We start from the raw sequence: 27,518 nt of genomic DNA, 5'->3' as shown, positions 1-27,518 counted from the left end.
CTTAGTTCTGCTCTTGTCTTGACCTGCCCAAATTGCAAGTCTTTGAAGCTTTCTGTATTGGGCTTCTTAGAGTAATTGTTTTAGAAAAAGAAAAAAGGATTTAAAAAAAAAAAAAAAAGGGCCCTCCTCAGAGATCTAATGGGTTATTGAAATGCTAAGAGACAAAGCAATTAGGGCCATTAAGGAAAGGTCCACAGGGCAGAGAGATCAGCTTTTCTTTGGGATTTGCATATGAGCCTCAGGGCCTGAGCTCTGCCCTTCCCCTTTCTATGTTCACCTGAACTCCAAAAATCCTCCGCTTTTATTTTGGAGTTTTTCGTGCTGTTTTTTTCTATGTCTGTCTCCTCTCTGCTGGGCTGGCTGCTCTCAGATTCTCTGGTGTCTGGTCTCAGTCTATCTATGGTTGGAGTTTGGATCAGTAGAATGAGTTTCCGATAAGGGCTGCCACTGCAGTTCTCCTTTCTCCTTCCCGGAGCTGACAGCCCCTCCTCCCACGGGACTGAGCCTGGCAGGGAGGGGTGCGGGTCCCCTGGCCACAAAAACTTACAGATTTTGCTGATCTCAGCAGTTCCACATTTTCATGAGGGTTGTATGAAGTATGCCCAAAGTTAGATTGCTCTGTGGTGTCCAGTCCACGCAGTTCCTGGCTTTCTACCTACTTTCCTGGAGGAGTAACTAAAACATACAGCTCACCAGTCCGCCATGTTGCCCCGCCTCTCCCCTCTCTCTGGGTTAAGTTTGTTATTCTTTTTCTAGTTCTTCCAGGTATGCAGTTAGGTCTCTGATTTGAAATCTTTTTAAATGCAAACATTTAGGGCTATAAATTTCCCTCGAGTACTGCCTTTGCCTTGTTCCATTAGTTTTGACATGTAGTGTTCTCATTTTCATTCATCTCAAGATACTTCCTGATTTCTTTTGTGATTTCTTCTTTGTCCTACTGATTAAGAGTGTGTTGTTTAACTTCCATATTTTTGTGGACTTTCCAGTTTTTGGTTGTTCCACTGTGGTCAGAGAAGATGCTTTTCGTAATTTCAATTATTCAAAATTTACTGAGACTTGTTTTATGATCTAATATATATGGTCTATCCTGGAGAATGATCCATGTGACCTTGAGAAGAATGTGTCTCCTGACATTCTGGGTGCAATGTTCTGTGTATGTCTACCAGGCCTAGTTCATTTATCACATTGTTCAACTTCTCTATTTCCTTATTGATGTTCTATCTAGATGTTCTATCTATTGATGAAAGTGGTATACTGAAGTCTCCAACTATTGTTGTAAAGATGTCGATCTCTCCCTTCAGTTTTGCCAGTGTTTGCCCCATGTATTTTGGGGCCCCACAGTTAGGGGCAAAAATGTTTATCATTATTTCTATTTAAAAAAATAAACAGAAGAGATACAAGTGCTGAAGCTGTGGAGAGAGAGATATACCTATTCACTGTTGGCAGGGAAGTAGAACAGTGGGAGGGCAGTGTGGTGGTTCCACAACATATGGGTTGCCATATGATCCTGCAACCCCTTATTTGGTATAGGCTTAGAAGAACTGAAAGCAGGGACATGAATAGACATTTACCACTGGTGCTTACGGCAGCAGTATTCATGACTTGCAATGAATGGAGGCGGCTTAAGGGTACATTGACATGTGAATGGAAGGGCAAACTCTGATATATAAATACAACAGAATATTGAACGGCTGCAAGAAGGAATGAAGTCATGAGGCATGAACTAGGTGAATGAGAAAAGAAAGGAGAAATATTTTAAGACCTCACTAAAATAATATTACTATAATGAGCAAATGCTGAGAATGGAATCTGAAAGCACAGGTACCAGGGGACAGAATGTGGACCAGGTTTGGGCAATCGACAAGGCAGGAGTATTAAGTGTGGAGTGCTCAATGATGCTTGTTGTAAAGATTTGTACATTGTAAAGCTCTCATGGTAGTTGCATCTATTCCTGAGTTTTGACTGTCATTTAAGAGACGTTTATTTGGTACAGAATTTGTATTCTCTGTAGCATGCTTTCTAATATAACCTGTAAAGTTAATCTATTTAAGGATTCTGGGAAGATGGCGGCATAGAAAGAAGTGGAAGACTTAGTCTCCCCCAGAACAATTCATAAATGAACAAAAAACCAGTAAATAAGCTGGAATAACAGCAGGGAAACAAACGTGACTGTACACTCAACAACCACCGACATGAATTGGGAGGAATGCCCGAAATCACAGCATAAAATCTGTAAGTAAAACTGCAGACCCAAGCTGACAGCCGAGAACCTAGAGCCGAGAGCCCCTCCCTCATGGAAGCCACGCCATGCACTTTCTCAGCCCAGCTCCAAGTGAGGTTTTAATATTAACTGCTCAATACAGACAGCGAATACTCAACAAGCAGACAGAAGCTTTTGGTGACAACTAACCTGGGGAGAATTGGGGGACATATTTGTCTCTAGATAAGGAGCCCAGAGGATTGGGTGCTATATCTGGCTGACGGGAGAACCTGGAAGTTTTTCTGACCCTCGTTCTCTCTCTGTGGAGAAAACCTCAGCTGTTCTCAGCCCACAAGGCATTGCCGTAAAGACAGCCTCAGACATTCTGCAATCTGAAACGAGCTGAGAGCCCCGCGGCACAGCCCAGCAGCCCAGGGCTTCCCTTGAGGGACGGCGCACACTGATGACGTAGCACGGCATTCCCTCGGCTGAGGGAGGATCGCGGCTGGGAGGGGGGATCCACTCGGAGAACCCGGGGGCACTACGCCAAGTCCGGTGGTTTGTGCGACACCGAGAGAGAAGGTCTGGGGCTGAACTGAAATGAAGGCTTAGACTCTTGCGGTGACCTTGAATCTCCTGGAACCTGGGAGATTTGAACAGTAGAACTGCCCTTCCTCCCTGGCCACCCGTACACACGCCCCACATTCAGGGCGGACGGCTCCAGCAACACACCCAAACTGAGTTCTCCAACTGAACACACAAGAATCATTTCCCCACAATCTGTGGAAAAAAGGTTGAGAACTGATCTGAGGGATATAGGTGACTCACAGATGCCATCTGCTGGTTACTTAGAGAAAGTGTACGTCACCAAACTGTCTCTGAAAAATTAGATCGATACCCTTTTCTTTTGATACAACTTGAAAGAACCCTATCAAGCAAAACAAATGCCAAGAGGCCAAAAACAACAGAAAATCTTAATGCATATGATAAAACCAGACGATATGGAGAATCCAACTCCAAACACACAAATCAAGATATCAAAAGAGACACAGTACCTCGCACAATTAATCAAAGAACTACAATCAATCAAGGAACTAAAACATGGCAAAGGATTTAAAGGACATCAAGAGGACCATGGCTCAGGATATAAGTGCCATAAAGAAGACCCTAGAAGAGCATAAAGAAGACATTGCAAGAGTAAATAAAAAAACAGAAGATCTTATGGAAATAAAAGAAACTGTTGACCAAATTAAAAAGACTCTGGATAGTCACAATACAAGACTAGAGGAAACTGAACAAATCTCAATGTCCTAGAAATCCACCGAACAGAAAATGAAAGAACAAAAGAAAGAATGGAGAAAAAAATTGAAAAAATTGAAATGGATCTCAGGGATACGATAGATAAAATAAAACGTCCAAACTTACACTGGTGTCCCAGAAGGGGAAGAGAAGGGTAAAGGTCTAGAAAGAGTATTCAAAGAAATTGTTGGGGAAAACTTCGCAAACCTTCTACACAATATAAACACACAAAGCATAAATGCCCAGCGAACTCCAAATAGAATAAATCCAAATAAACCCATCCCAAGACATATTCTGATCAGACTCTCAAATACTGAAGAGAAGGAGCAAGTTCTGAAAGCAGCAAGAGAAAAGCAATTCACCACATACAAAGGAAACAATATAAGACTAAATAGTGACTACTCAGTGGCCACTATGGAGGCGAGAAGGCAGTGGCATGACATATTTAAAATTCTGAGAGAGAAAAATTTCCAGCCAAGAATACTTTATCCAGCAAAACTCTCCTTCAAATTTGAGGGAGAGCTTAAATTTTTCACAGACAAAACAAATGCTGAGAGACTTTGCCAATAAGAGACCTGCCCTACTCCAGATTCTAAAGGAAGCCCTACCAACAGAGAGACAAAGAAAGGAGAAAGAGATATAGAGAATTTTAACAGACATATATAGTACCTTACATCCCAAATCACCAGGACACTCATTTTTATCTAGTGATCACAGATCTTTCTCCAGAAGGGACCATAAGCTGGGACATAAAACAAGCCTCAAGAAATTAATTAAAAAAAAATTGAATATACTCAAAGTATATTCTCCAAACACAATGGAATACAAATAGAAGTCAATAAGTTTTGAACTGTAACTCCACTATTTACTTCCTACATGATAAAAAATACACAAACTCTAAGGACAAATCAGTGGTTTTGAACTCAGTGTAAAATATGTAATTTTAGACAACTATATAAAGGTGGGGGGCTGAAGAAGTATAGGAACATAGTTTATGTGCCCTATTGAAGTGAAGGTGGTATCAAAGAAAAACAAGATTAATAGGGATTTAAGAGGTTAATTTTAAGCCCCACAGTAACCACAAATAAATTATCAGAGAATATAACCAAAGAGATGAAAAGTAGAGTTTGGGTTAAGAGAAATGGCGGAAGGGGCAATGGGGAGTTAAGAAAGGAGTGCAGGGTTGCTGTTTGAGGTGAAGGGAAATTTCTAGTAGTGGATGGTGGGAAAGAGCATAACATCATTCTAAATGTGATTACTCCCACTAATGGAAGGCTAGGGAGGGGGTGGAATGGGAAGATTTAGGCTGTATATATGTTTCCACAATTGAAAAAAGAAAAAAAAAAAAAAGACAGTTTAACTAGACAACAATTGCATGCTAAGGATGAACTTGGATGGGATTGGACGGTGGAGGACAGGCGGCACGAAGGGACACAGTTGAGACATAAGGAAAAGGAAATATAGAATGTAAGCTTTGTATCATTGTTGAATCTCTTATACTTCTTAGCTGCGCTTAATGGAATTACATAAAAAAATGTTCTTGTTCATGGGAAGTACATACGTGAATTATAGTGTATGTTCAAGGATGTGTGCAGCTAACTCTCATATGTTAAGAAGACAGAGAAATAGATGATGGATGATAGGGAGGGAGGGAAGAAGGGAGGGAAAGAAATAGTGATGTGACAGCATGTTAAAAGTTGGTTGACTGAGCTATCGGGGGAGGGGGACCAGGGTATGATGGAATTCTGTGCATGGGGCTAGTATTGTTTTTGGAACTATTCATGTAACTTTGAATTTATTTAAAAAAAAAAAGTACCCCAAAGGAAAAACATGGACAGTATGAAGGGTACTCTTTATAATATCAGAAACCTTTAAACAAATGACTTGAAGATGACCCATTAATGCAAACTTGTGCAATGCGGGAAGCAAAGTAGTTATTTCAGGTTATTTGCTTTTCTTCAATTTTTTTTTTCTTTATTAAAATGTGGTGGTATTTAAAAAAAAAAAAAGTTAACCTATTTAAACAACATGGTTGCATGGAACCTAGAAAGGGGAATGAGGTCTTGTTATTCTGTACAGGTTAATATGATACCTCAATGCACCCCAGAGTAGTTTGGACAGAAAACAATAAAGTATTTGCAAAACCCCCTTGAAGGACTGAGGAAAAACGTGGAAATATTAAAATTCCTCACCTGGGGAATTCCTGATATTCCCACAAGCATCTGGGAATCCCAACTTAGTAAGTCAAGCCCCTAATTTTGGGGCTTGCCCTTATGAAACTTATTCCTGCAAAAGAGAAGCTAAGCCTACTAATAATTATGCCTAAGAGTCACCCCTAGAGAACCTCTTTTGTTGTTCAGATGCAGTCTCTTTCCCTTAGCCAGTTCTGCAAATAAACTCTCTATCCTCCCCCATGTGTATATTTTTAAAGTACCTTCCTTGTGGTTACCTTGAGTTTGTATTAAGCAACCTAATTCTATAACTTACTAGTTTGAAAATATACCAACTTAAGTTCAACAGTGTACACATTCTGTTCCCTTATCTATTTCCCCTCTTACGTTGTCTTTGTCACATACTAGCTCTTTATGTCTTATGTGTCTGTTAATAAGGAAATATTTCTTATTCAATTGTATTCTAACTCTCATAGGAAATAAAAAGTGGAGTTATTTACTGGGTTTTGCATTTATCCTTTCAGTTACCTTTACCAAATATCTTCATGTTTTCATAGTATTCCAAGCCACTCTTCTGTCTTTTCCTTTCAACCTGCAGAACTCCCTTTAGCAATTCTTGTAGGGCAGGTCATGTGGTGATGAATGCTCAATTTTTGTTTATCTGTAAATGTCTTAATTCTCCCTCATTTCTGAAGGATGGTTTTGCCAGGTAAAGAATTACTGGCTGGCAGTTTTTCTCTTTCAGTACCTTAAATAGATCATACCACTGCCTCCTTGCCACCATGATTTCTGATGAGAAATTGGCACTTAGTCTTATTGAGTATCCCTTGCATGTGACAAATCGCTTTTCTCTTGCTGCTTTCAAGATTCTCTCTTTATCTTTGGCATCTGATATTCTGAATGGTAGGTCTAATAGGGTTTATCGTGTTTGGAGTACATTGTGCTTCTTGGCCATGTACATTTATGTTTTTATTAAGAGTTTGTATATTTTTGGCCATTATTTCCTCAAATATTCTTTCTGCCTCTTTTCCCTTGTCTTCTCCTTCTGGGACCTCCATGATGTGTATACTGGTATGCTTCATGCTGACACACAGGTCCCTTAGCTGCTCAGTTTTTTCTGTTCTTTTCTCTATCTGTTCTTCTGACTGTATGACTTTGATTGTCCTGAATTCTAGGCAGTGATTCCTCCTCCCGCCTGTTCAAATCTGCTGTTGTATGCCCTCTATATTATTTTTAACCTCCATTATTATGTTGTTCATCTCCCTAAGTTCTGTTTCTTTTAAACTTTCTAATTCTTCTTTTGGTTCACACATTGTCTTAATATCCATTTGCTTGTTTCCATATTTAGTTTATTTCTATCCATATTTTCCTTCCTTTGGACTGATTTAGGAAATTTGAACTTCTCTGATTAGATGTTCCAAAGTCTGTGTTTCCTCAGAAGTTTTGTTTCCTTGAATGAGCCATATTTGCCTGTTTCTTTTTATGACTTGTGATTTTTTTGTGATGGGTAGGTATCTTATTATTTAGATGTGTTAACTCTGAAAGCCAGTTTCTCCCTCTTGCCTAGAGTTTTACTGTAGACTGCCTATTTGTTAAGGCTCTTCTGCAATGCTTGGTCCACCTTATACTGCACTGTTAGAGCAGCCTGTGTGTATTCAGATTTTCTCAGGTTTTTTGCACCTGTTTCTTGCCCTGGACACTGGGTGCAACTTTTAAGACTGCTTTTTTTATGTGCTGTCAGAAGATTTCCTTTCCTCTATTTCTTTTCTGGGAGTCTTGGGCTATTCTGCTTGTTTTTGTGCAGATTTTCCTCCCAGCTGCTATGATTTGCCCAACTGCTTTCCATGCTCAGTGCACCTTTTCCATGACAATTTTCAGTCCTGGGGCGGGCCCTGCCCTATAGTAGTTCAATTTTCCCTTTTTTCCATGAATATTTTCTGCCTCTGAGAACTTCCACATTAGGGTATCACGCCCAAGGGAGTCAGAAGGAGTTTTTTCCTTTAGGACCTCCAACAATTAGAGATCAGGCTGGGTGTGTGGACCCCTTTGTATGCGTGTGCGTGCCCACTGCTTGGGCTCAGCCCTGGGTCTATGTGGCCTTGAGTCCCTGTGCCTGGATGTGTGTGGGTTCTAACTCAGTGCTGCATCTCTGTGGTCCACACAACCATGGCAAGAGGTGCCTGGGCTGGAGTGCCGCTACTGTGTGACTGAGTGAGGGGGAGTGGTCCAGACTGGCAGGTCCCAGGCAAAGCTCTCCTTAATTTTTGGTCGTTTTCCTTTCTTTCTTCAATTCAGCATTTGTGGAGTCTTGCTCCAGTCTCTATCATCCTCCAGAGTTCCGAGCAATTGAGGTTTGCCCTATTATTAGTTATTTCTGAGAGTAAACATTTTCGGGGATGTCTTATGTGGCCATCTTGACAATATCATCTTCTTCAATGACTATTTTGATTCTTGAAGTTTTATTTGGTTATTTTTTGAATAAACCCTTAATAGTTATGTCCTCTTCTTCTATCAAGGATTCTATTCCTTTATAATGCTTTAATAATTTTCAACATCTTGTCTGTGCATCTTTTAACTCTTCTTTATGCTGGTTTATTCCCTTATGTGCTTTCCTTATAATTTTTATTATGAACTTAGTCAGTTTTACAAGACTTTTTTCCTTTGGTGGGAGCCTCTGGGTATCCTGTTTTTCAAAGTGACCCTATGGTCCATTTTTTTAAACAGTTCTATTTACACAATCCATCTGAAGTGTACAATCAATAATCAGTGGCTCCTGGTATAATCACAGTGGTATAATCACAATCAGTTTGAGAACATCCTCACTGCTCTGAAAAAAAAAATCCCATATCCCTTATATCCCCCTATTATTGACACAGGTTTGGTATAGTACCTTTGTTAAAACTGATGAATTTTACAATGTTACTGTTAACTATAGTCCTTAGTTTGCAATAATTGTATTTTTCCCATATACTACCCTATTGTTAACACCTTGTAATAGTGACATACATTTGTAGTTCATGTAATAACTTTTTAGTATTAGTACAATTAACCAAAGTCATCATCCACAGTAAGTTACGCTGTGTTATACAGTCCATGTTTTATCCTGTAGCTTTCCTTCGTGACATACATGACCCTAGACTTCCCCTTTCAACCATACTCACACTCATTGTTAATTACACTTACAGTATTGTGTTACCATTGCCTCTATCCATTCCCAAACATTTACAATCAACCTTATTAAACATTCTGTACACTTTAAACATCATTTGCCCATTCTCTACTCTCTTTCTATCTCCTAGTAACCAAAACTCTATAGATTTCAACTCCCAGAGTTTGCTCATTATAATTGATTCATATAAGTGAGAATATACAGTATCTGTCCTTTTGTGTCTGGCTTACTTTACTCAACATAATTAACTTATTCACATTGTTGAATGCATCAGGATGTCACTCCTTCTTACAGTTGCATAAAATTCCATCATATGTACATACAACAGTTTGCTTATCCAATCATCAGGTGATGGGTACTTGAGCTGCTTCTATCGATTGGCAATTGTGAATACTGCCACTATAAACATTGGTGTGCAGATGTCTATTTGCATCTCTGCTTTCAGATCTTCCAAATATGTATCTAGTAATGAGATTGGTGGACATATGGCAGTTCTATACTTAGCTTCCTGAGGCACCACTAAACCACCTTACAGAGCTGCTGCACCATTCCATATTCTTATCAGCAGTGTATGAGTGTTCCTATTTCTCCACATCCTCTACAACACTTGTGCTTTTCTGTTTTTTGGATAATGGCCATTCTAGTAGGTGTGAAATGATGTCTCATTGTAGTTTTGATTTGCATTTCCCTACAACTGGTGGTGTGAAGCATCTTTTCATGTGCTTTTTAGCCATCTGTAGTTCCTCTTTGGAAAAGTGTCTATTTCATGTCTTTTGCCCATTTTTAAAATTGGGTTGTTGTTTTATTGTTGAGTTGTAGGATTTCTTTATATATGCAGGATGTTAAACCTTTATCGGACATGGAGTTTTCAAATATTCCATTGAGTAGGCTGCCTTTTTACTTTCTTGACAAAGTCGTTTGAAACAAATCTATTCATCGATTTCTTCTTTCGTTGCTTGTACTCTATGTGTAAGGCAAAGAAACCACCTCCTACAAGATCTTTAAGATGCTTCCTTACATTTTCTTCTAGGAGTTTTATGGTCCTTGCTCTAATATTTAGTTCTCTGATCCATTTTGAGTTAATTTTTGCGTAAGGTGTGAGATACGGGTCTCCTTTCATTATTTTGGATATGATATCCTATGGAGCATTTCCGCTTTTGCTTCCAATGGGCTCCATTGAGGATTTCATCATTCCCAGACTGGATTTCACTAAACCTTTAGTGAAAATTTCTTAACTTTTGGCTCCAGCATATGTATGGTGTAAATTAGAATGCTGTATACACACAGGCTGCATATTGTCTCTCAGGACTCTGGGGAGATGGCAAGTTTCTTTGATGCTTTTGAAGGACTGTGGGTGAAATTCTTCTAGGTCCCTCATCATGGATGTCAGTCTTTAAAACTCTTCATTTTATGCAGGGACCTCAGTTCTAGCTCCCCATGGGCTCTGAGCCACATATCCTGCTCCCAACTGAGGGGGAATGCCATTCACCGGCAATTTTGAGAGCCTAGGGGATTTTCCTGTTTAGGCTCAGCTATGTATTTGCTGTTTCAGAAATATATTTATTTTATTTCAGCATTTTTACATTTTACAGAAGAAAGGTGACATTCAGTCTGCTTTACTGATGCAGTTCCTTGAGTATCAATTTCATACTGCCAATCAAGATATACTCCCTTTTCCAGCTCTGTCCTGAGACCAATGCCCCCCACATGGAATACAGGCATTTTAGGGGATGCACAAAATGATCTCTTGGAATACAGGAGGAAAATTTTACAGCTTAGTATTTATACTAACTTCTTAACTTAAAAGAGAAATGGAGTTAGCATACAGATTGGTATACTGGTGCTTCATTCAGCCTTTATGCTGGGCAGCCTCACTGGACACATGGCAAGAAGAAGTGCTCTTCACCTGGGGGGTGGACTCGGGGTGTGTAGTGGTGGCAATCTCCCTCATTTGCTTACTTTCTGCAGGTTATAAATGAAAGTTCACAGGTGCTGAATTAAATGGGCTTATGGCTTATATTATCTAGTATCAACTAAACTAAAATGGAAAAAAGACTTACACAAATTCCTTTAGAGAAAGCATGGATAAAAGACAACATCAGGAATACTAATAAGTAACCAGCAAATGAGAATATGCCAAATCTGACCATCTCTTTTTTTGTAGGATGAGCTGTTTTCAAGTAGAGTAGGAAACACATGTAATTTTTACATTAAATAAATACACACGCACACACTCCCTCATGCACACTGTGGGATATACTGAAAATGTTTTAATGATAGATGAACACACTAAAAGGTGCTTGAGGATTATTACTCTAGGCAACCAAGTTAGACTCAAAACCTAGCATTGGGAAACTGGACACGTCCAGCGGCTGAAAAACTAAACTATAGACATCTAACCAGTGTCCTAGGAATGAGTTCTATTAGCATCTGGGCTCCCAAGTAAGAACACTGACAGGATCCTGGACAGAGATAGTCTCTTCTTTCCTTTAGGTCATATAAAACTTATTACTATGAGGAGGTAGTTTTCAATTTCCTGGCAAGTCACACATGAAGGATGACATTAACGTGTTTGTTATCTGACCACAGGGATGCATAAAAGTTTTGGATGAGAGCTCCTTGGAGTTTGCTTTTGTTTTTTTTAATAAAACAGTAAAACAAACAATCCTGCAGACTATTGGGGGGGGGGTCCTAAGTCATAAAAATAATTTACAAGAATGTGAGTGATAAGGGCAGTCAGTTAAAAAGTCACAAGAGCTGTGGCAAAGATAAGCTAGGCTGTGGGTTATGTGCTACTTTTAATCCCGCTCCTCTCTTCTACTCAAGAAGCAAATGGATATTTAACTTTCCACCTCCCAAACATTTTTTAAAATTTCAAATTTCTATAAGTTAACTATTTCTAGTGAAAAATCACTTGGGATACTCAACACAAATGACTGAAAATAAGACAAGGTCATGACATTAGGTCTGAATTAGCCACTTTTTTGTCTGAACTGGTTACAGGTATAAACAACACTAACCACATCCACATTCTGGGTGGGTGATTGGGCTAGGCCTGGAGTTTGATCTCCAGGCTAGTCACTACTGGTCACAGCAGCCTCCTTGATTTATCTTGGTGTACTGTACAAAATTACCACTTTCAATGTGTACAATGATGAAAGTGTGACACATATTGCTTAGAGCAGAGCTTTGCAAATCTGGCCTACAGCCTATTTTTGTATGCCTGTGAGCTATTTTTAAATAGGTGGAAAAAGTGAAAAAGATGATTTTGTGATGGGAAAATTACATGATAAATTCAAATCTGTGTCAATAAAGTTTTATTGGAACACAGCCATGTTCATTCATTTATGTATTAATAGTGTATAGCTCCTTTTGCACTACAAGAGCAGAGTTCAGTGGCCACGGCAGAGGCTGTCTGGCCCCCAAAACCTAGAACATTTGCTATCTGTAAGAAAAATCTGACTCCTGGCTTAGAGCATCTTATCAAAGGCAGGAATCATGTTCAGTTAACAGACATAGCGTGAAGGCCAGCAACAGGGCCACATGGAGCTTTCCTGCACATGAAGGTGCCCTCCCTTGGCTGCCACCATGAGCTAGTGGTGGTAAATGGTCAAAGCATATACCAAAGTACTAGAATAAAAAACAAGCATAGATGATCTGACAGGGGATTGCTGGGCAGCTTTAGGGTTTGAGTCTATGAGACAGTATTGATTTTAACACAGACTTCTGGAATAAGCAGTGCTTTTAGGGATACCAGAACAGAATATCTGAATGTAAGTTGTCTGAAAAAAATAAAGGCTGTATGTTCTAGACCCAGAATTTATTTTTTTGATGCTATTTAAAGAAGAATATGAGAAGGGCTACTTCACACAAATGAGGAAGAGATAAGGGATGGGAGAGACAGGAAACTAGAAACACGCTTTCCTTAGTCAACAGACTTCATCTTATAAGCGGAAGAAGCATGTCTCTTACTTGCACAAGTGTAGGCATCTTTGTTGGTGAAGGGCTTCATACACTGGCTACAGCTGATTGGACCCACAACAGGAATGGAACCAAAAGTATGTCCATTGAGAGTCTTCTTGTCTTTCTCCTTTTCCTTAGAGTCTTTCTCCTTCTCCTTAATTTTGTCTTTCTCTTTTTCCTTTTCCTGCCAATGAGAAGAATCAAAAGTTAATTCAACACTAGAAGGCTTTCCCCTCACCTAGGCCTCCAGATGGCATGTGGTCAACAGTGTCTGGTGTTTTGGACCAAAGAGAAGACTACCACTCCGGACAACTCTTTTTTTTTTTTTAAATTTGCGAGCACATAATCTACATTAGAAAAATCACACAAAGACTAGACAGGTAAACAGTTGTGCCTGTGGAGTATGCAAGTAGGTATTTATACTGACAGACATAATACCAAGGGACCAACACTGGACTGCTGGTGCTGAGGAAGGGGGAGTCTGGGGTGGCCACAAGTCTTCCTCAGTGAGCCACAGCACAGCCCGCAAAGGAAGGAAGCAATGAGTTCAGGACCCGCTCTAGGCAAGCAGCAGAATGGAGAATGGTAGCAATTCTGGGATCAGCCTGAGGGAGAGGAAGGATGATTGAGCAGCAGGAACAATTACTCTGAGGTTGCTGTGACTTTCTCACACCATCACATATCCCCAAGTGAGGGGACAGCTAGGATGTTTCTGTCCTTACTCTAGTCAGAAATACTATCCCCCACACATACATTTTCAGTTTTTACTAATTACAACTTAAAGGTTTATGGATATTAACTTTCGTCCAATTTTCAAATTACAGGGAGGAGGTAAATGAGAAGCAGCTGGACAATTGCACAGTGATTAATATTATGGACAATGGAAGGGATTGGAGGCAGAAGCCTTGCTAATAAGTTACCTCAAAACCACCTTCTTTGTCCCCATGAGCTAGCTGACCAAGGGGTCACTTCCTTTAGGAACATGGGCTCCCAGAGAAAGGCAAGTCCCAAGGCCTACCTGCTCCCTCTGCCCTGAGGAAGCACAGACCTCTTTTCTGCTCTCCCTTGAGGAGCTCCTTTCTTTCCCTGTGATCTTATTGGTCAGAAAGGAGGCAGGAAACACGTTCACCTAATGTTTGCCACGTGCCCAGGCACTGTGTGAGGTGCTTCCTACTGACTGAACAGATGGAACTGGGCCAGGTGTAGCTCTGGGGACACTGGACCGGGAGTCTTGAGTCCTGAATGCTGTAAGACCCAGGCTATATCTCCTCAAGAACAATTCAGAAAAGCTAGAAATGCTTCAGAGGCAGGTGAAAGCAGAGGCACTTTCACAATTATGAAGAGGAATGGAAAGGGATATTTTTACCTTTAAAAGTTGATGAAATACTGATGAATGCTAGATCTTTAGTAAAAATACTGAAAGCATTCAGAGACCTTTCGGGGCATCCTCCTCTTAGGAGGCCAGGCCTGTCAGGTATGACTGTGCTTACCAAAAAGGTCTCTTAGGAACACTGTTAGGCTGAACACTTGGATGGTTAATCAGTACCAACTGAAATTTTTTTTTTTTTTTTCAAACCTACTGGATAGGCTTTGAGGAACTACAATTCAGAGTATTAGGAGTTTCATTTATTGCCATATATTATTGTATCTAAGAAAACTCCTGGAAAATGGGAACCCAAAAGTTAACGATCCTCACAACTACTAAATCTTACATTTTGAAGTCAATGCCTTCTACATACATTATTTCATCTGACTGAATAACTCTGAAGTAGACAGGATGGGCATTATGTATCCTATTTTGTAACTGAGAGGACAAATGGAAATAAGTAACCGCTAAAGTTTTGAATATTTACTATGTGCCAAGCACTGTGGAAGGAAAATTCACACATCTTTTCTCACAACAACCCTATGAAATAAGAACTAGTTTTCATCTCCACTTTACATCTGAGGAAACTGAGGCTTAGAGACTGTAATAATGTATTTGAGGCCACACGCCATTAACTGTCCAAGCTGGGATAAAGAATCAGGTGTGGCCAACTCATTCACCATCCTACACTATCATTGACTGTAGGTAGCCCACTGACCTGCTAACAGACACACAACAGACTAGAACCCAGCTCCTGTTCAGAACCTTTTCCACTCTACCCAAATGGTAAATATTTGCTAAGTGTGTGAAGTCCTTTGTTAACAGAACATAGATAACAAAAATATCAGTGCCAAATTGCTTTACTTTGGAATATAAGAAATAAGCAAGGAAGGGAGAAAAAACAAACCACTTCACAAAACAGGAAATTGTTCTGAGTAAAAATAAGTAACCTCTAAAATAGGTAAACCCCTAATAAAAATCAGTAACCAAAATCTGAGTATCTTCCAATATTTTTTAAAATTTTGTTGAAGGGTTCTCCATGCATCAAGTGTTAAACCAAGAGCATTTTTTTTTCCTTAAGAAATCTAAAGCATTTTCAAATACTTCAAGAAAATCTGCTGTGGCAAAGTTCCTATTCTCTCAAGCCTTGAATCCCTTTTCAAATATTAATAGAAACAATTTCCTCATCCTTTGCAACAATCCAAGGTAGTTCTTCCAAGGATCAAAACAAAACAAAACAAAACAATAAACCCACTGTCTCTTTCTGTGTTTATTAGAATTTAGTGCTTTAAAGAAGTTAGTCTCTTACCTCCCCATGTTTTGGTCCTATGAATCTCACTGTTACGAGGGGTACTTCATGAAACCGACCCCATTTTACCGACATGATTAGACCCCCATGCCAGGAAATGTACTTTCATGGAAGAAGGAGCTCATGCCAGCAGGGCAGAGCTCAGCAGCTTCGAGCTACCATTAAAGAAACCGTAAGAGGAAGCCAGTGACTGGTTGAGAAAGGGAAGGAGGGAGGGCTGAGGCTGCTTGTTTCCTTAAGACGATCTTAACTATTTGAATGCTGCTGGTAAAGCCAACTACCCTAGTTATAAAGAACACAGGAAATGAAACAAAACTAATTCTCAAAATACAGTGTATGTGCCTAAGTCGCAAAATGGGAACTCTGGCAAGGATTGAGGCCAATTTTTAATACCAGGAATTAACACATCTATTTAAAAGCAGACTCATTTTATAAAAAGCACTGTGTTTTTTAAAGAAAACTTTTTAGTGAGGTTGCTTGTGGTAAATAAAGTGGTGGCTGGCTGTTTTCACAAGCTTGACTTTTGCATGTTTAGCAACTGCCAAAATACTTTAGCTGTGTGCTGGGGAAACAGAAGCAAACAGCATTTAAAGGGAAACATGCAGGTAACAAACACATTAGGATACAATGGAGGAAATGATTTTCTACTTTTCTAAACCTACCCCATTAGAGAAGTAATTATACAATTAAAAAAATCAGAGAATACTCTACCAACTGTGAAAACATGTGATTAAGTAACTGTTAGGTTGTAAATCTTTAATCAAAGGAATGAGAGATAATTATATTTAACACTGACACAAGCCTTCGTAAAACTCCAGCAGGCAACTTTGATGGCTGGTGAGTATACTTCTTTCTTATACACATCAACTACAGGTTGGAGCTGGATGACCTATCATTATAAAGTCATGTAATATATTAGCAGCTGGGCAGGAATCCAAATTTTGCATTTAAAACTACCACTTTCAAGTCAGAACAGAAATTTGTCTAAAACATTTACAACCATCTCCTAGCTATCAGCAAAGAGGAAACCTTAGTAGCAAAAAGAAAACCACTCCCTTTATGAACTCAAATATTATGCACATTAGTATTCAAAAACTCTGTAACAAATGAAATTACTTAGCAGGAAACAGTACTCTCTCTCAAAGATACTAAAAAAAAAAAAAGCAGAAACTACCCATCTTCCTGTTAAACTTCCTGTTTAGACTTTTTCCCCCCTCAGAAAAAAACCACTCAGTATATTTACCTAACAACTTGTCAGTTATTGATAATTTTCAAAAGGACACATGAAGGAGATGTGACAATTTCCCAAATTTCTCGGTCTCTCTCTCTCACACATACACATAACTCAGTGCTATAGGTAAAACATATTACTCAGAAATGTGAACAATTTGCAGCCTAGTGTCTGATTTTGGCTCTTATGATCATTATTTAAGAATCGTTTATAATCACAACTTAACATATTGACTGTGATATATCTAGGTTAATAACCATAAACTACTTTCATATGAATCCATATATTATGTTTCATTATGAAGAAAGCAGAAACTTCCAAATCATCACTGGATGCTTTACTAAGAATGACAAGTAGCATTAATAAAATGTGTAGATTAGATGGTATTAAATAGCATCTACTTGAAAAATAATTTAAAAGAAGTGAAAAATTTATAATTTTCATAGAAAAATCAGTGTTGTCATCCACAGCAGCACTTCCAAGTTTTTAACATTACAGAAAGGTAATACTCAATGGTTAGGAAATAGAGTAATGTTAGTGATCATCATAACTCTGAAAAAAATTAACATTCACTTATTTTTGTATTATCATTTAGAAAACAAAATCACGTCTGTATGGTAAAGCCCTATTATGGGCACATGGCATAGAGACAGGGTCTTTAAGGTAACAACAGAAAATGTATTAACTTAATTACTTACCCTCTTTGCTACTTTTTGCTTGACAAAAAAAACAAGCTATTCTGCAGGAGTTCTAAAACAATCACACTTACAGTAAGCTAACAACTAACTATGAAAGGTGACTCAAATTTCTCAATTTATTTGGCCTCCAGGGCATTCTAAACACATGAAAATGTACTGTAGTCCAGGGTTACCATTTTTGACTCGTAATGTTTTGAGACTTTCCATTGCTAGAGGCAGCACAGCTCCCAAAGACGAAAACTTGAAGCCAAATCTGAAAGAGGAACCAGTTTCAATTGCAAAACAGTGTTGTCATTTTGAAAAAGGAGATGATCAGAAGCAAGGGGCCAACTGATATGATACTTCAACCGTTTCTGCCAGTGATGACAGGCTTCATTTTACACAAATCATCTTCTTGCCTGCTTCTTTCTCCTCATTCTCCCACTAGCAAACTCTAGTCACGTTAAGACCACTAACAAAGTCAAATAAAAAAAAGAAAAAAAGAAAGACACTCTTTAGCAACAGTTTGCTTTTGGTTAACAGTAAGCAAAGCAAGAAATGGAGAGCACTACTTGCTGGAAGAACAAGGAGGTTCTGCCTTACTACGTAGTTTTGTGACCTAAAGCATAACTCTCTGCACTTCATTTTGCAAAATACAGAAGTTGGATGAGACCTTTTCTTTAAATTTAGTCTTTCACTGCCTTTCCATGTCTGTTTTACTTCATTAATGAGATCAGTGGCATACTCACTGCTCTGCCCCTAGAAGTCAATGCCATTGGGGAGACAGGACAGAAAGAGGAATCTCCACTCATTTATTGCTCTTCCAATTACAAGTTTGAAGAAAAGGTTCCATAATTTAAAAATAAAATAAAAACAACAAAAGAATTTCAAAATCAGCCAAACTAGATCATTTCTTGTGGTAAAGACTATGAGCTTTAGTTGTTATAGGTAGCATCTTAGCTTTTAGCAAAGTATTAGGACAATGGAATTCATCCAACACCTGTCTAATTTATATTGCTCTTTCCAAAAGATTTTCTTTTGTTGATGCCAGTGTCCGAGACATCAGTGATAAGTCAAACAAGTAAGACCCTTTCTAAAAGCCTTGCTGCCAATAAGCAGAATATTGGTTTTTTTACCTGACTTTAGTTTTATCAACTATAAAACAAGGCTAAGTCAAAGTCAGTACTTAAATAAGTGTTTATTCTAGAACCCATCTGCTAGACTCCTTGCATCTTTTCCTATTTTTATGATAGCGCATTTTCTCTCCATTCTGAACTTAATAGGCAAATAAGGGCAGGAAAAATGGAGAGAAAACACTCAGTTCCTCTGAGTGATAACTAAAGCTAGTATTTGTTAAAAAGGAAGATATTTTATTTATAAAACTTAGTAAAATACAGTGGTTCTATTTCCACCAGTCTAAGAGGGCGTGAGAAATTTTGGTGCACTTTTATGAAGGTGTGTGTGTGTGTGCATGTGCACTTTCATATCAATATTCTTGAAATTAATGTTTGTTTAGTCCCTTATTTCTAAGCACATTTATATATGTGTGTGTATATGGTGTGCATGTGTGTATGTATATACTATATAAACTATATACCATATATATAGTGATTTTTTGCAAGAGCTCCTTAACTGATTCCAAATTTTTATTTACTTATTTGTTGGGGGTGGGTGAGGGTGTGAATGGAGTATAGAGGAAGTACTGATTTGAAACTGAATCAATTTTACTTTGGTGCTGGGAACCAGAATAAGAAAAGCTAATTCCTTTTCTTTCTTTTTAAAATATATGGGAAAAAAAAAGATTAGACACACATAAACCAAAATGCTAAGAGTAGTTATCACTATGTAGGGTTATTACAGGTGATTTTAATTTTTATACTTTGAAAATTCCTGTAATGAATTTAATAATCAGACAAAAATGATAGCTCAAATACTTTAACTTACTCTCTTAAGCACTAAAGAGAATATATTCCAACATGTTCTTAGTTAGGAATATATCTAAGAATTCATATTAAATTAATCTCAAAAACTCTTACAATTTTCTATGGGATACTCTTTCTTTCCTTTAAACTTGAATATAAATATTTTTAATCTCTTGATCTTGGCATAAAATCTTTTGGTTGCATTTTAAATCTGATTTACTGATTTAAACTTCATGGTTCAGAGCGTAGGATCTGAAATCCTGCAGAGGTTTGAACCTTTGTTTCCAATGAGGGGCACACACTCAGACAAGCTGCCTCACTCCTATAAAAGGGAGAGAACACCTACCTCATGAGTCTGTTGAAAGGATTAAATAAGACAATATATAGAAAGCTCTTAACATATACTAAAATCTCAATAAATGACAGTACCTCTTGTTGCATTTTCATACTGTTCTTCAAATATTGGGCTATTTTCAATAAGTGCCCTGAATTTATTTTCATCTGTGTCCCTATATTTAATTAGTTTTAGGGTTGTAAGCAGGCTGTGATGGGAGCCTACTGATGACTGATCAAGGTGATCGAATGAAAGACGCCCATGACGATACTTACTTTGCTCTTCTTACTGCTGGACATTTTATTCTTGATGTAGCTGAAAGTACGACTGACTTTTGTTCCACTCTTCCCTTCAAAATCTTTCTTGGAGGGGCTCTGAGGCAGGAAATTATAGCTCTCTTCTGTTATACTAAATAAAAACAAGATTCATTTTTTTTTAAAGGACTAGAGAAGCCAATTTTTAAAGAATTAAAACACTTTACATGTAATTTTTATAACTGTCATTGTCATGTATCATTTTATTGACAGGTCACAGGCAACCTATATACTCAGATGAAAAGGGGAACCAGAATAAGAGGGTGGATGGAGGCTGCTGGATGGTTTTATACAATAATATACAAGATAAGAGCACGCCACAGTGTCCTCTCCTGTCAAAAAACAGCTACGTTTTCTTATATTAGTCATTAATGCTTTGTGGATTTTCAGTGACTTGATGATAAACAGAGTCTAGCTGTCAATTACTTACTAATTATCTTCATCTGAAATTGCTTAATATAAAATAGCACTCAATTTTCAAACTTCTTTGCCTCAGCTGCTAGAAAGGAGAGCTTTACACTTGATGGAACAACAGTGCACTCATTAATGAAGTCTGCAAACCACAGAAGTTATAAGACTGTCTAACCAAGGTCTTTCATAGTAGAGATCACACATCTTTTCTAGTCTTTTGGCACGCTGGACAATTAAAACTGAAGACCGGTTGATACAGGTATGTACAATTTTAGAATAGACTGAATGGCAAGCAGAATTAAGGCAGAGTATAGAAAGATACATTTTATGAGTTTTACACAGATCCAGATGTACTGATCTGTTTGTTTGGGAAGACTACATAAAATCTAAGTTCTGCCAAGTTGGACATGTTTTAACCTTAGGAAATTCACAATGGTTGATTTCCAGAAAGAATGCAGAGCAGAGGAATCTGAATAAGTAATCCATTATATAGCAAAGGAATCGATCTACACCACCTTTTGAAATATGCCTAGAACAGATTTTAGAACTTTTCCACTATAGAGAAGTGCTCACCTCAAGGGTCTCTCTAAGTGGGGTCTTCTTCAACAGCTAAAGTCTATTTATATATAGGGGTGACACATAAAGTGTCACTTGTAAAACAAAAGAGTATGCTACTAAGATAAGAAGATGGTGTGACAACCAATGCTCTAGAAAGTAGAAAGGGCAAAGAAAATTTCAAAGAGTGCAAAGAGAACACTCAAACCAAGACAAGTCTGGATCACTGAGCCACAAATGATGCCTTGTGAAAAGGAGGGCAATATATAAACAACAATTGGAACCCCAATTATGCTGTTGTTGGGATATTTAATTGCATAAGTATGAAAAGAGAACTACCAAAATAAATGAATCAGGACAGATATCTTGTCTGCCGTCAAGTAAAGAATGAATTCATTTACTTAGGCAGAGTTTGTACCGTATCTGTACTGTATACAGAAGAAAACAGCTTTAAAGCTTAACATGGCTAAGAAGGTAGTACCACCACATGAACTTATATATACGAATTAAGAAACAAAAAGCTGTTAGATTTAGGAATTTAAAATCTCCATAAGAGTGCATGAGTTCATAAAGTCAAATATAAATGTGCTCTCACATGAGTAAATGCAAACAATAATCTTTATCATTAGAACAGTATAAAGACTCAAAGTAGAAAATTATTGAAAACATTAATTTAAAAAATATAGCATTCATTACAAACCCATTTCTAACCATTATTCAAAATGTATTGCTCAAGGAAATAAGCTCAATTAATTTAGCTTACTTAAGTCAAATGCCATAAGGTATTTTGGATTCCCTTCATTTCATTTTGGGAAAAGGAGTAACAAAAGAAGTGCATAGTACCTCTCGGTCAGGTTAGCACTGGTGGTGTGGAAGGGCCGTGTATCTAAAAAACATCAAAGGCAAAGAAAAAGTTAAAACAAAAGTATTTTATCCTGATGACAGATAAAATGTTTAAAATTGTTATGATGGCACAGCTAAAGCAGAAACAGTGTAATGACAATCAGTGCATGGTGCTTTCTTCTAAGTAGAAGGAGAAATTAAATAGAAACCCTCAAGTTAGAAATGGTAACAGGCAGTAACAGGGATTGAATTTCTCATGAAAAAAAAAAAAGAAAAAAAAAAAGAAAAAAAAAGTTTAATCTGAAGTTCAACTTGAAAAAATCCAAGGTCAACATTTTTTCTAATTCCTAAACACACATGAAGAAGTTTTATTCCTGTTCTTATCAACATTTGCTTTCCATAAACCATCTTACAGGAAGAATATAAAATAGGAAATCAAATGTCATATTCCGTATGTTCATATATTTCTATCCTGGAATCTAACTACCATGTCTCTGATACTTTCCTGAGAATTTCTGGAAACAGAGTGGTGAACAGGAAAGAGCAACAGACCTGGCTTATGCTCTTGGGGCCCCATCACTAATTGAGATGAGACCTCTGGATTTCATTTTCTCATCTGTGAAATGAGGGCGTTAAAGATGCTCTCTAAGGTCCTTTCCAAATTGATACTGATAAAATGAGTAGGATAGACACAGCTTTCCTCCTTCCGTAACTATCAGATCATAAACTGAAGCATGTCATTAAGACACTAAGTCAGATAGCAGGGCACAAAGCAGAACAAATAGAAGGAACACTACCATGAACTGGACCTACCACATGTTAATAAAGTTCAAGCTACTTTAGGACTTAAAAGAGAATAAGGCTTCGATCACACAATGATAAATGATTTTCAGTTTGAAGGAAATCAGGAATAGGAATATTTTCCACGTATGCTTTCAGGTAGACAAAGGCTGCTCATATACCTACTGCTATAATGTGGACAAAATAAACTTTTTTTCCTTAAGGTTGGTTTCAACAGTCTCTAAGATTACTGTCAGTAAAACTTTCAAGTTTATAGAGATTTGAAGATGTTCCACTAAAAATTACCAGCATTGGAATTCTAAACTCCCAAACTGTTTCAGATTCTGAAACAGAAATACAAAAATTATTGTTATTACTAAGTAATTTAAATAGCAAATGGATGGGAATAATGCTTAAGAAACTTAAAGAAACAAATTCTAAGTCTTCAAAAGATTGTCTTGTATACTTTCTCCTTTCCCCCATTTGGGTTCTTCTATTTCACTTATGATGCAAGGTGAGAGAAAGAACAGGAGAGCAGGAATAAAGAGTTCTGCTCAATCCAGGTGTGATACTGTCAGTATTTTAACCTCAGGATGCTTTAGTTTACACAGGCAAGAAAAACCAAGGAAGCTAGTTTAGATCCGTGGCTTTTAAAAATTTTTCTACCCATACAATCTTCAAGGATAAAAATGGCATTAAATTCCACAGGTCACCAAATTACTATTGTGCATTTAAGTAATCCCCTAATAAATTACTAGTAATCTAAACAGAAATAAAATAAAATTCATAATGTAGATAAATACCAACCAGCATGGAGCTTAGTCAGAAATAAGCTCCTGGATGATGACTGTTGGATAAATTTTGAACAAATATGTGGCTAGAGTACTAGGAGAATATATGACTCCTATAATGATTTCCAACATTTTTGCTGCTGACAAATTTTATTCCCCCTTTAGACATGGTTCTGAAAACTGATTAATCCATCAACGCCTCTGAATTTCTCAAGTGTCATCAATTTTTGAGAATATCTAACAGTATGAACCAACTGATTTACTTTCACGATATAATTACAGACAAAAGCAAAGAAATTTATCGTTGAAGTTAGTTTGTATTATTGCAGGTAGGTAGATTATTTCAACCAGACTTTTTAAAAATAAAGTAACTTGCAGACTATTATCCATATCCAGAGTTTTTAGGCTGGAACCACTGGATGGGTATGGTCATAGTTTTCAAAGTATGTTCTGTACAAAAGGAGTTTCATGAGATTGAGATGTTGCACATAGTCATGCACACATTATGATTTCCTAGTTACTAAGTTTGGGAAACACAGTATATAGAACACTGCCTTGCAAACTCACAATGTACACTGTGGAATTTTAAACCTGCTTAACCCAGAGTTTCCTGGATGTATTTGGCTATAAATCACTGTGCTTCTTCCTCCTTTTTTCATTACCCACAAAATTCTAATTGGTATCTTTGAGATTAAAAGGGACACATTTGAGAAATGCTGGAAACATGATCTGAAGGTTTATTCAGGTTTTTATACTTCTGAGATCCCATCATATTGCATTAATTGTATGACTAGTGCAGTTATAGGATTAAAATTTTATAATCAAAGCAACTTGATTTATTTGCCAGGTCAAAGTACGGGAACTTGAGAATTTCTGAGCACTCAAAATTGGTAAATGGATTTTCACAACTTCTCTATTACATTCACTATACAGTAAAAGAAATTGTGCCTATTTGCCGAACATCTTTTAATAGTGCAAAAAAGTACTGAACACCCATAAGACTCTCACTTAAAAGCAAATTAATTGAACTTTGTTACTGTGCATAAAACACTCTTAAGAATGAAGCAAAAATGCCAACCTGAGCAATATTTAAATACTACTGAAACTTAGGATCAGCAAGTAGTAAGGAATTAAGGTGCCCAATTATATGAATATTTTACTGTCCAAGACTCATGATATTAGTTATAGGAAATGAAAACAGTCCACTGTGTAACTTTAGGTTAGAAATGGTTTTCCATTAAAAAATAGCAATACTGGCATTCGAGAAATCTTGTACAATTGAAGACAGTGATTTTCATGAAGGAGGGATTCTTCTCCTTTCCAGAATCACTAAAACTGTCAAGTTTTAAAACTAGGTTATCAAGTAAGGACGTATTCATCTGAAACCTGTAAGATAAAATTTCAAAAGGAGAGAATGTAGGAGGGAAATAAATATATAATTCCCCCAATTCACAGGGTCTAAGAAAGTTATTTTTCTAGAAATGTTCTGAATGGATGAGAAGGAAAAAAAGCACAATTTAGCTTTTAAATACCTCAGATGCACAACTAGATGTCTGTTCCAGGAGAGAAATGTGAAACTAGGAAAAATGAAATTTACAGTGTCCATGGAGAGGTTCTGTGAAATTAGTACTCAACATTACAAAGGGTACAAGGTGGGAATACAGCCCTTAGTGTTTTTAAAGATATCTGTGTTCCAGGAAGATATCTTGTGCCCCTTGTAATCTAGCCATTGGCTCAATCAATGTAGAAAGTATACAGAAGACAAGGACTGTTTCATCCACCAATTTTCAAAGCAAAGCATGAAGACAAGTGATTTAGAAAAGATAGCATGCAAGGGGATAAAAATCCCCCAACTGTTTCTTAATACCAAGCCTACAGCTTTGTCAGAGCTGGTCAGACTCTAGAAAACACCCACTGGACACCAAAGCTGCTTACTTACTATGTAACTCCTCCTCCTCATCACTGGAATAAGAGCCAAGAGAAAAGAGAGTTTTAGACTTAAGGAGGAGTGGAGAGATGTTGATGGAGAAGGAGATCCGCCTTGCTGGTTGCATCTGCTGCTGGGCTGAGAAGTGGGTTAACAGAAGATATTAGAGCATGCACAGATTATACCAGGACAAAGTAAAAGGTATCTTTTATTCATGTTGAAGTAGAATAATGTCACCAGCCTGTCCGGTTCCAGGAAAGACTGTCTAGATAAACGATGTGAACACTGTCACCTTCATTTCTGAATACAAAGACTTCTAATGAAGTTCTAAAAAGTTCATCTATCAAATATGTACTTGTTAGATTACAAAAATAAGAACTAAATTATTTTTAAATGACACAAGTTATAGCTGGGGGTTTTCTTCTTTAAAAGCAGACTGAAAAAAATCTATAATAGAGGTGATTGTCTGGAGTCTCTTCTCCTGCACCCAAAATCTCCTCACTCGCTTCCACCTCTTAAAGCACAATATACATACAATATGCTGCTGGCTGACATCTTTCTATTTTTACACCTCTTCTTTGAGCTCAAGACTCATTAGTCTCACTGCTCACCTATGGACGGATATCCCCACAGACAGCCCATACTCAACAAGTTCATGGGTGAATTTATTTTTCCACCCCAAATCTGTTCCTCCTCTGGTATTCCTTAGTTATAAGGTACTAGTGGTACCTAAAATATTACAAATTATCCAAAACAGAAATCCGGGAACCATCTTTGAATTCACTAAGTCCTCTTGATTTTGCCTTCTAGATCACTCCAAACCTCAACTCCTCTCCCACTGCAATTGCTCTATCCCTGGCTCAGGCCACTGTCTACTCTCTTCGGAATTGCTGCAATAGCCTTGTACTCATTTACCAGCCTCTGCTTCCCAACACATTCTTCACAGTGTGGTCCGCCAGAGTTGTCACAACCAACTTAAACCAGTGCCATTAGCAAGAAGCCCAAAATTCCTCAGTCTTGCTTTTTACATACTAACTCACTCAGCTAATTCTTCATTTCCCTTCTCTTTCTATTACTTCTCCCCAGTAAGCCTTCTCTGACCCCCTGAGTCTGAAGCTCCAATAACAATGAATATTTCTTTCAGTTGTTGCACATAACATTTTCTTTTATAGTCACTTGTTCTCTTGTCTGTATCTCTCACTAGGCCATAAGCATGGTGAGGTAAGGAATCCTATCTATAAGTACATTTCTCTCCCACCATTATCTAGCCTGGTGCCTAGCAAAAAGTAGGTACTCAAATATTTACTGAATAAACAATTAAATCAATTTCCCTTTAACAGGCTTTCTGAAAAGTTTATGCTCTAAATGGAATGAGAGAAAAAGCCTATCCAATACTTAGATAAAAGCCGAGTAGCATCAAACTATTTGCCACTGTAGGCAACAGAGGTCAAATATAAAATGTTGACACAAATACACGTATACTGGCTTTTTAGGTAGTGACAGTTTTATACAAATAAGATAACATTTTAACATGTGTTCTAAATTATTTCCTGATGTGAATCAACTTTAGGAGATGAAAATGACATCTCTTATTGCCCCAATCTAAGTGTATCCCCTTTGTGTGTCACAATAAAGTTTCTGGATCATAAAGTAAAACCTGTTTGTATGAAACCGGATGCTCTGTTAGCACACAGACTCAATTTTATAATGTACTCAAATTCACGTACATACACTAAACGAATATGCATATATTCTAGCCTTGCAAACAATTTAAATCAAAAGATGAATATAAAAATCTATTTCCCTGACTAAATGGCAAATACCATTTGTGAATAATGAAGGGGAAGTGAATTTCATTTAGAAGCATGTTAGTTAAAATGAGAAATTAAAAAAGAGGTACAATTTTATCATCACTGCCACTGATGTACAAAGAGTTCTTCCAGGGATTTAAACAATGGAGCCATTTCTTTACTTTCTGTAAGCATCCTTTTGGTGGAAGCAAGGAAATGTTTTAAGACAATGCCTTAGAAAAGGACCATCTGTAATAATGGAATTATCCTGTATTTGCAAAAATGAAGGTGATTCCTAAGCTCCATCCAAAAATCGTCTAAGTTTCCTGGCAAGCTGGGAGACAAAGGCACCACTTCTCCTCTTGGATGCAAGAACAAGAAATACCACAAACACATTTCCTTGAGAGGTTTCTGAGGGCAGTTCTCCCAGTTATCCTGCAAGACAAAGGCAGTGCCACTGCTATTC

General features: G+C 37.6%; 1 protein-coding gene across 11 annotated transcripts in view; it reads right to left on the bottom strand.

Annotated features, from left to right (window-relative positions):
* Window positions 1–27,518, bottom strand: part of AKAP13 (A-kinase anchoring protein 13) — a 405,703-nt gene that overhangs the window by 47,465 nt on the left and 330,720 nt on the right. For all 11 annotated transcript variants that reach the window (XM_037832976.1, XM_037832972.1, XM_037832973.1 and 8 more), the window contains 3 exons: window positions 21,765–21,807; window positions 19,917–20,049; window positions 12,812–12,986 (listed from right to left, as the gene is read on the bottom strand). In XM_037832976.1, the coding sequence (XP_037688904.1) occupies window positions 12,812–12,986; window positions 19,917–20,049; window positions 21,765–21,807 (351 nt within the window). The remainder of the gene's footprint in view (window positions 1–12,811; window positions 12,987–19,916; window positions 20,050–21,764; window positions 21,808–27,518) is intronic.

The sequence above is a fragment of the Choloepus didactylus genome, chromosome 4 (genome assembly GCF_015220235.1).
Source record: "Choloepus didactylus isolate mChoDid1 chromosome 4, mChoDid1.pri, whole genome shotgun sequence".
NCBI classification, from domain to species: Eukaryota; Metazoa; Chordata; class Mammalia; order Pilosa; family Megalonychidae; genus Choloepus; species Choloepus didactylus.
Note: the sequence above shows the minus strand (reverse complement) of the source record. Positions and strands in the feature narration are given on the sequence as shown.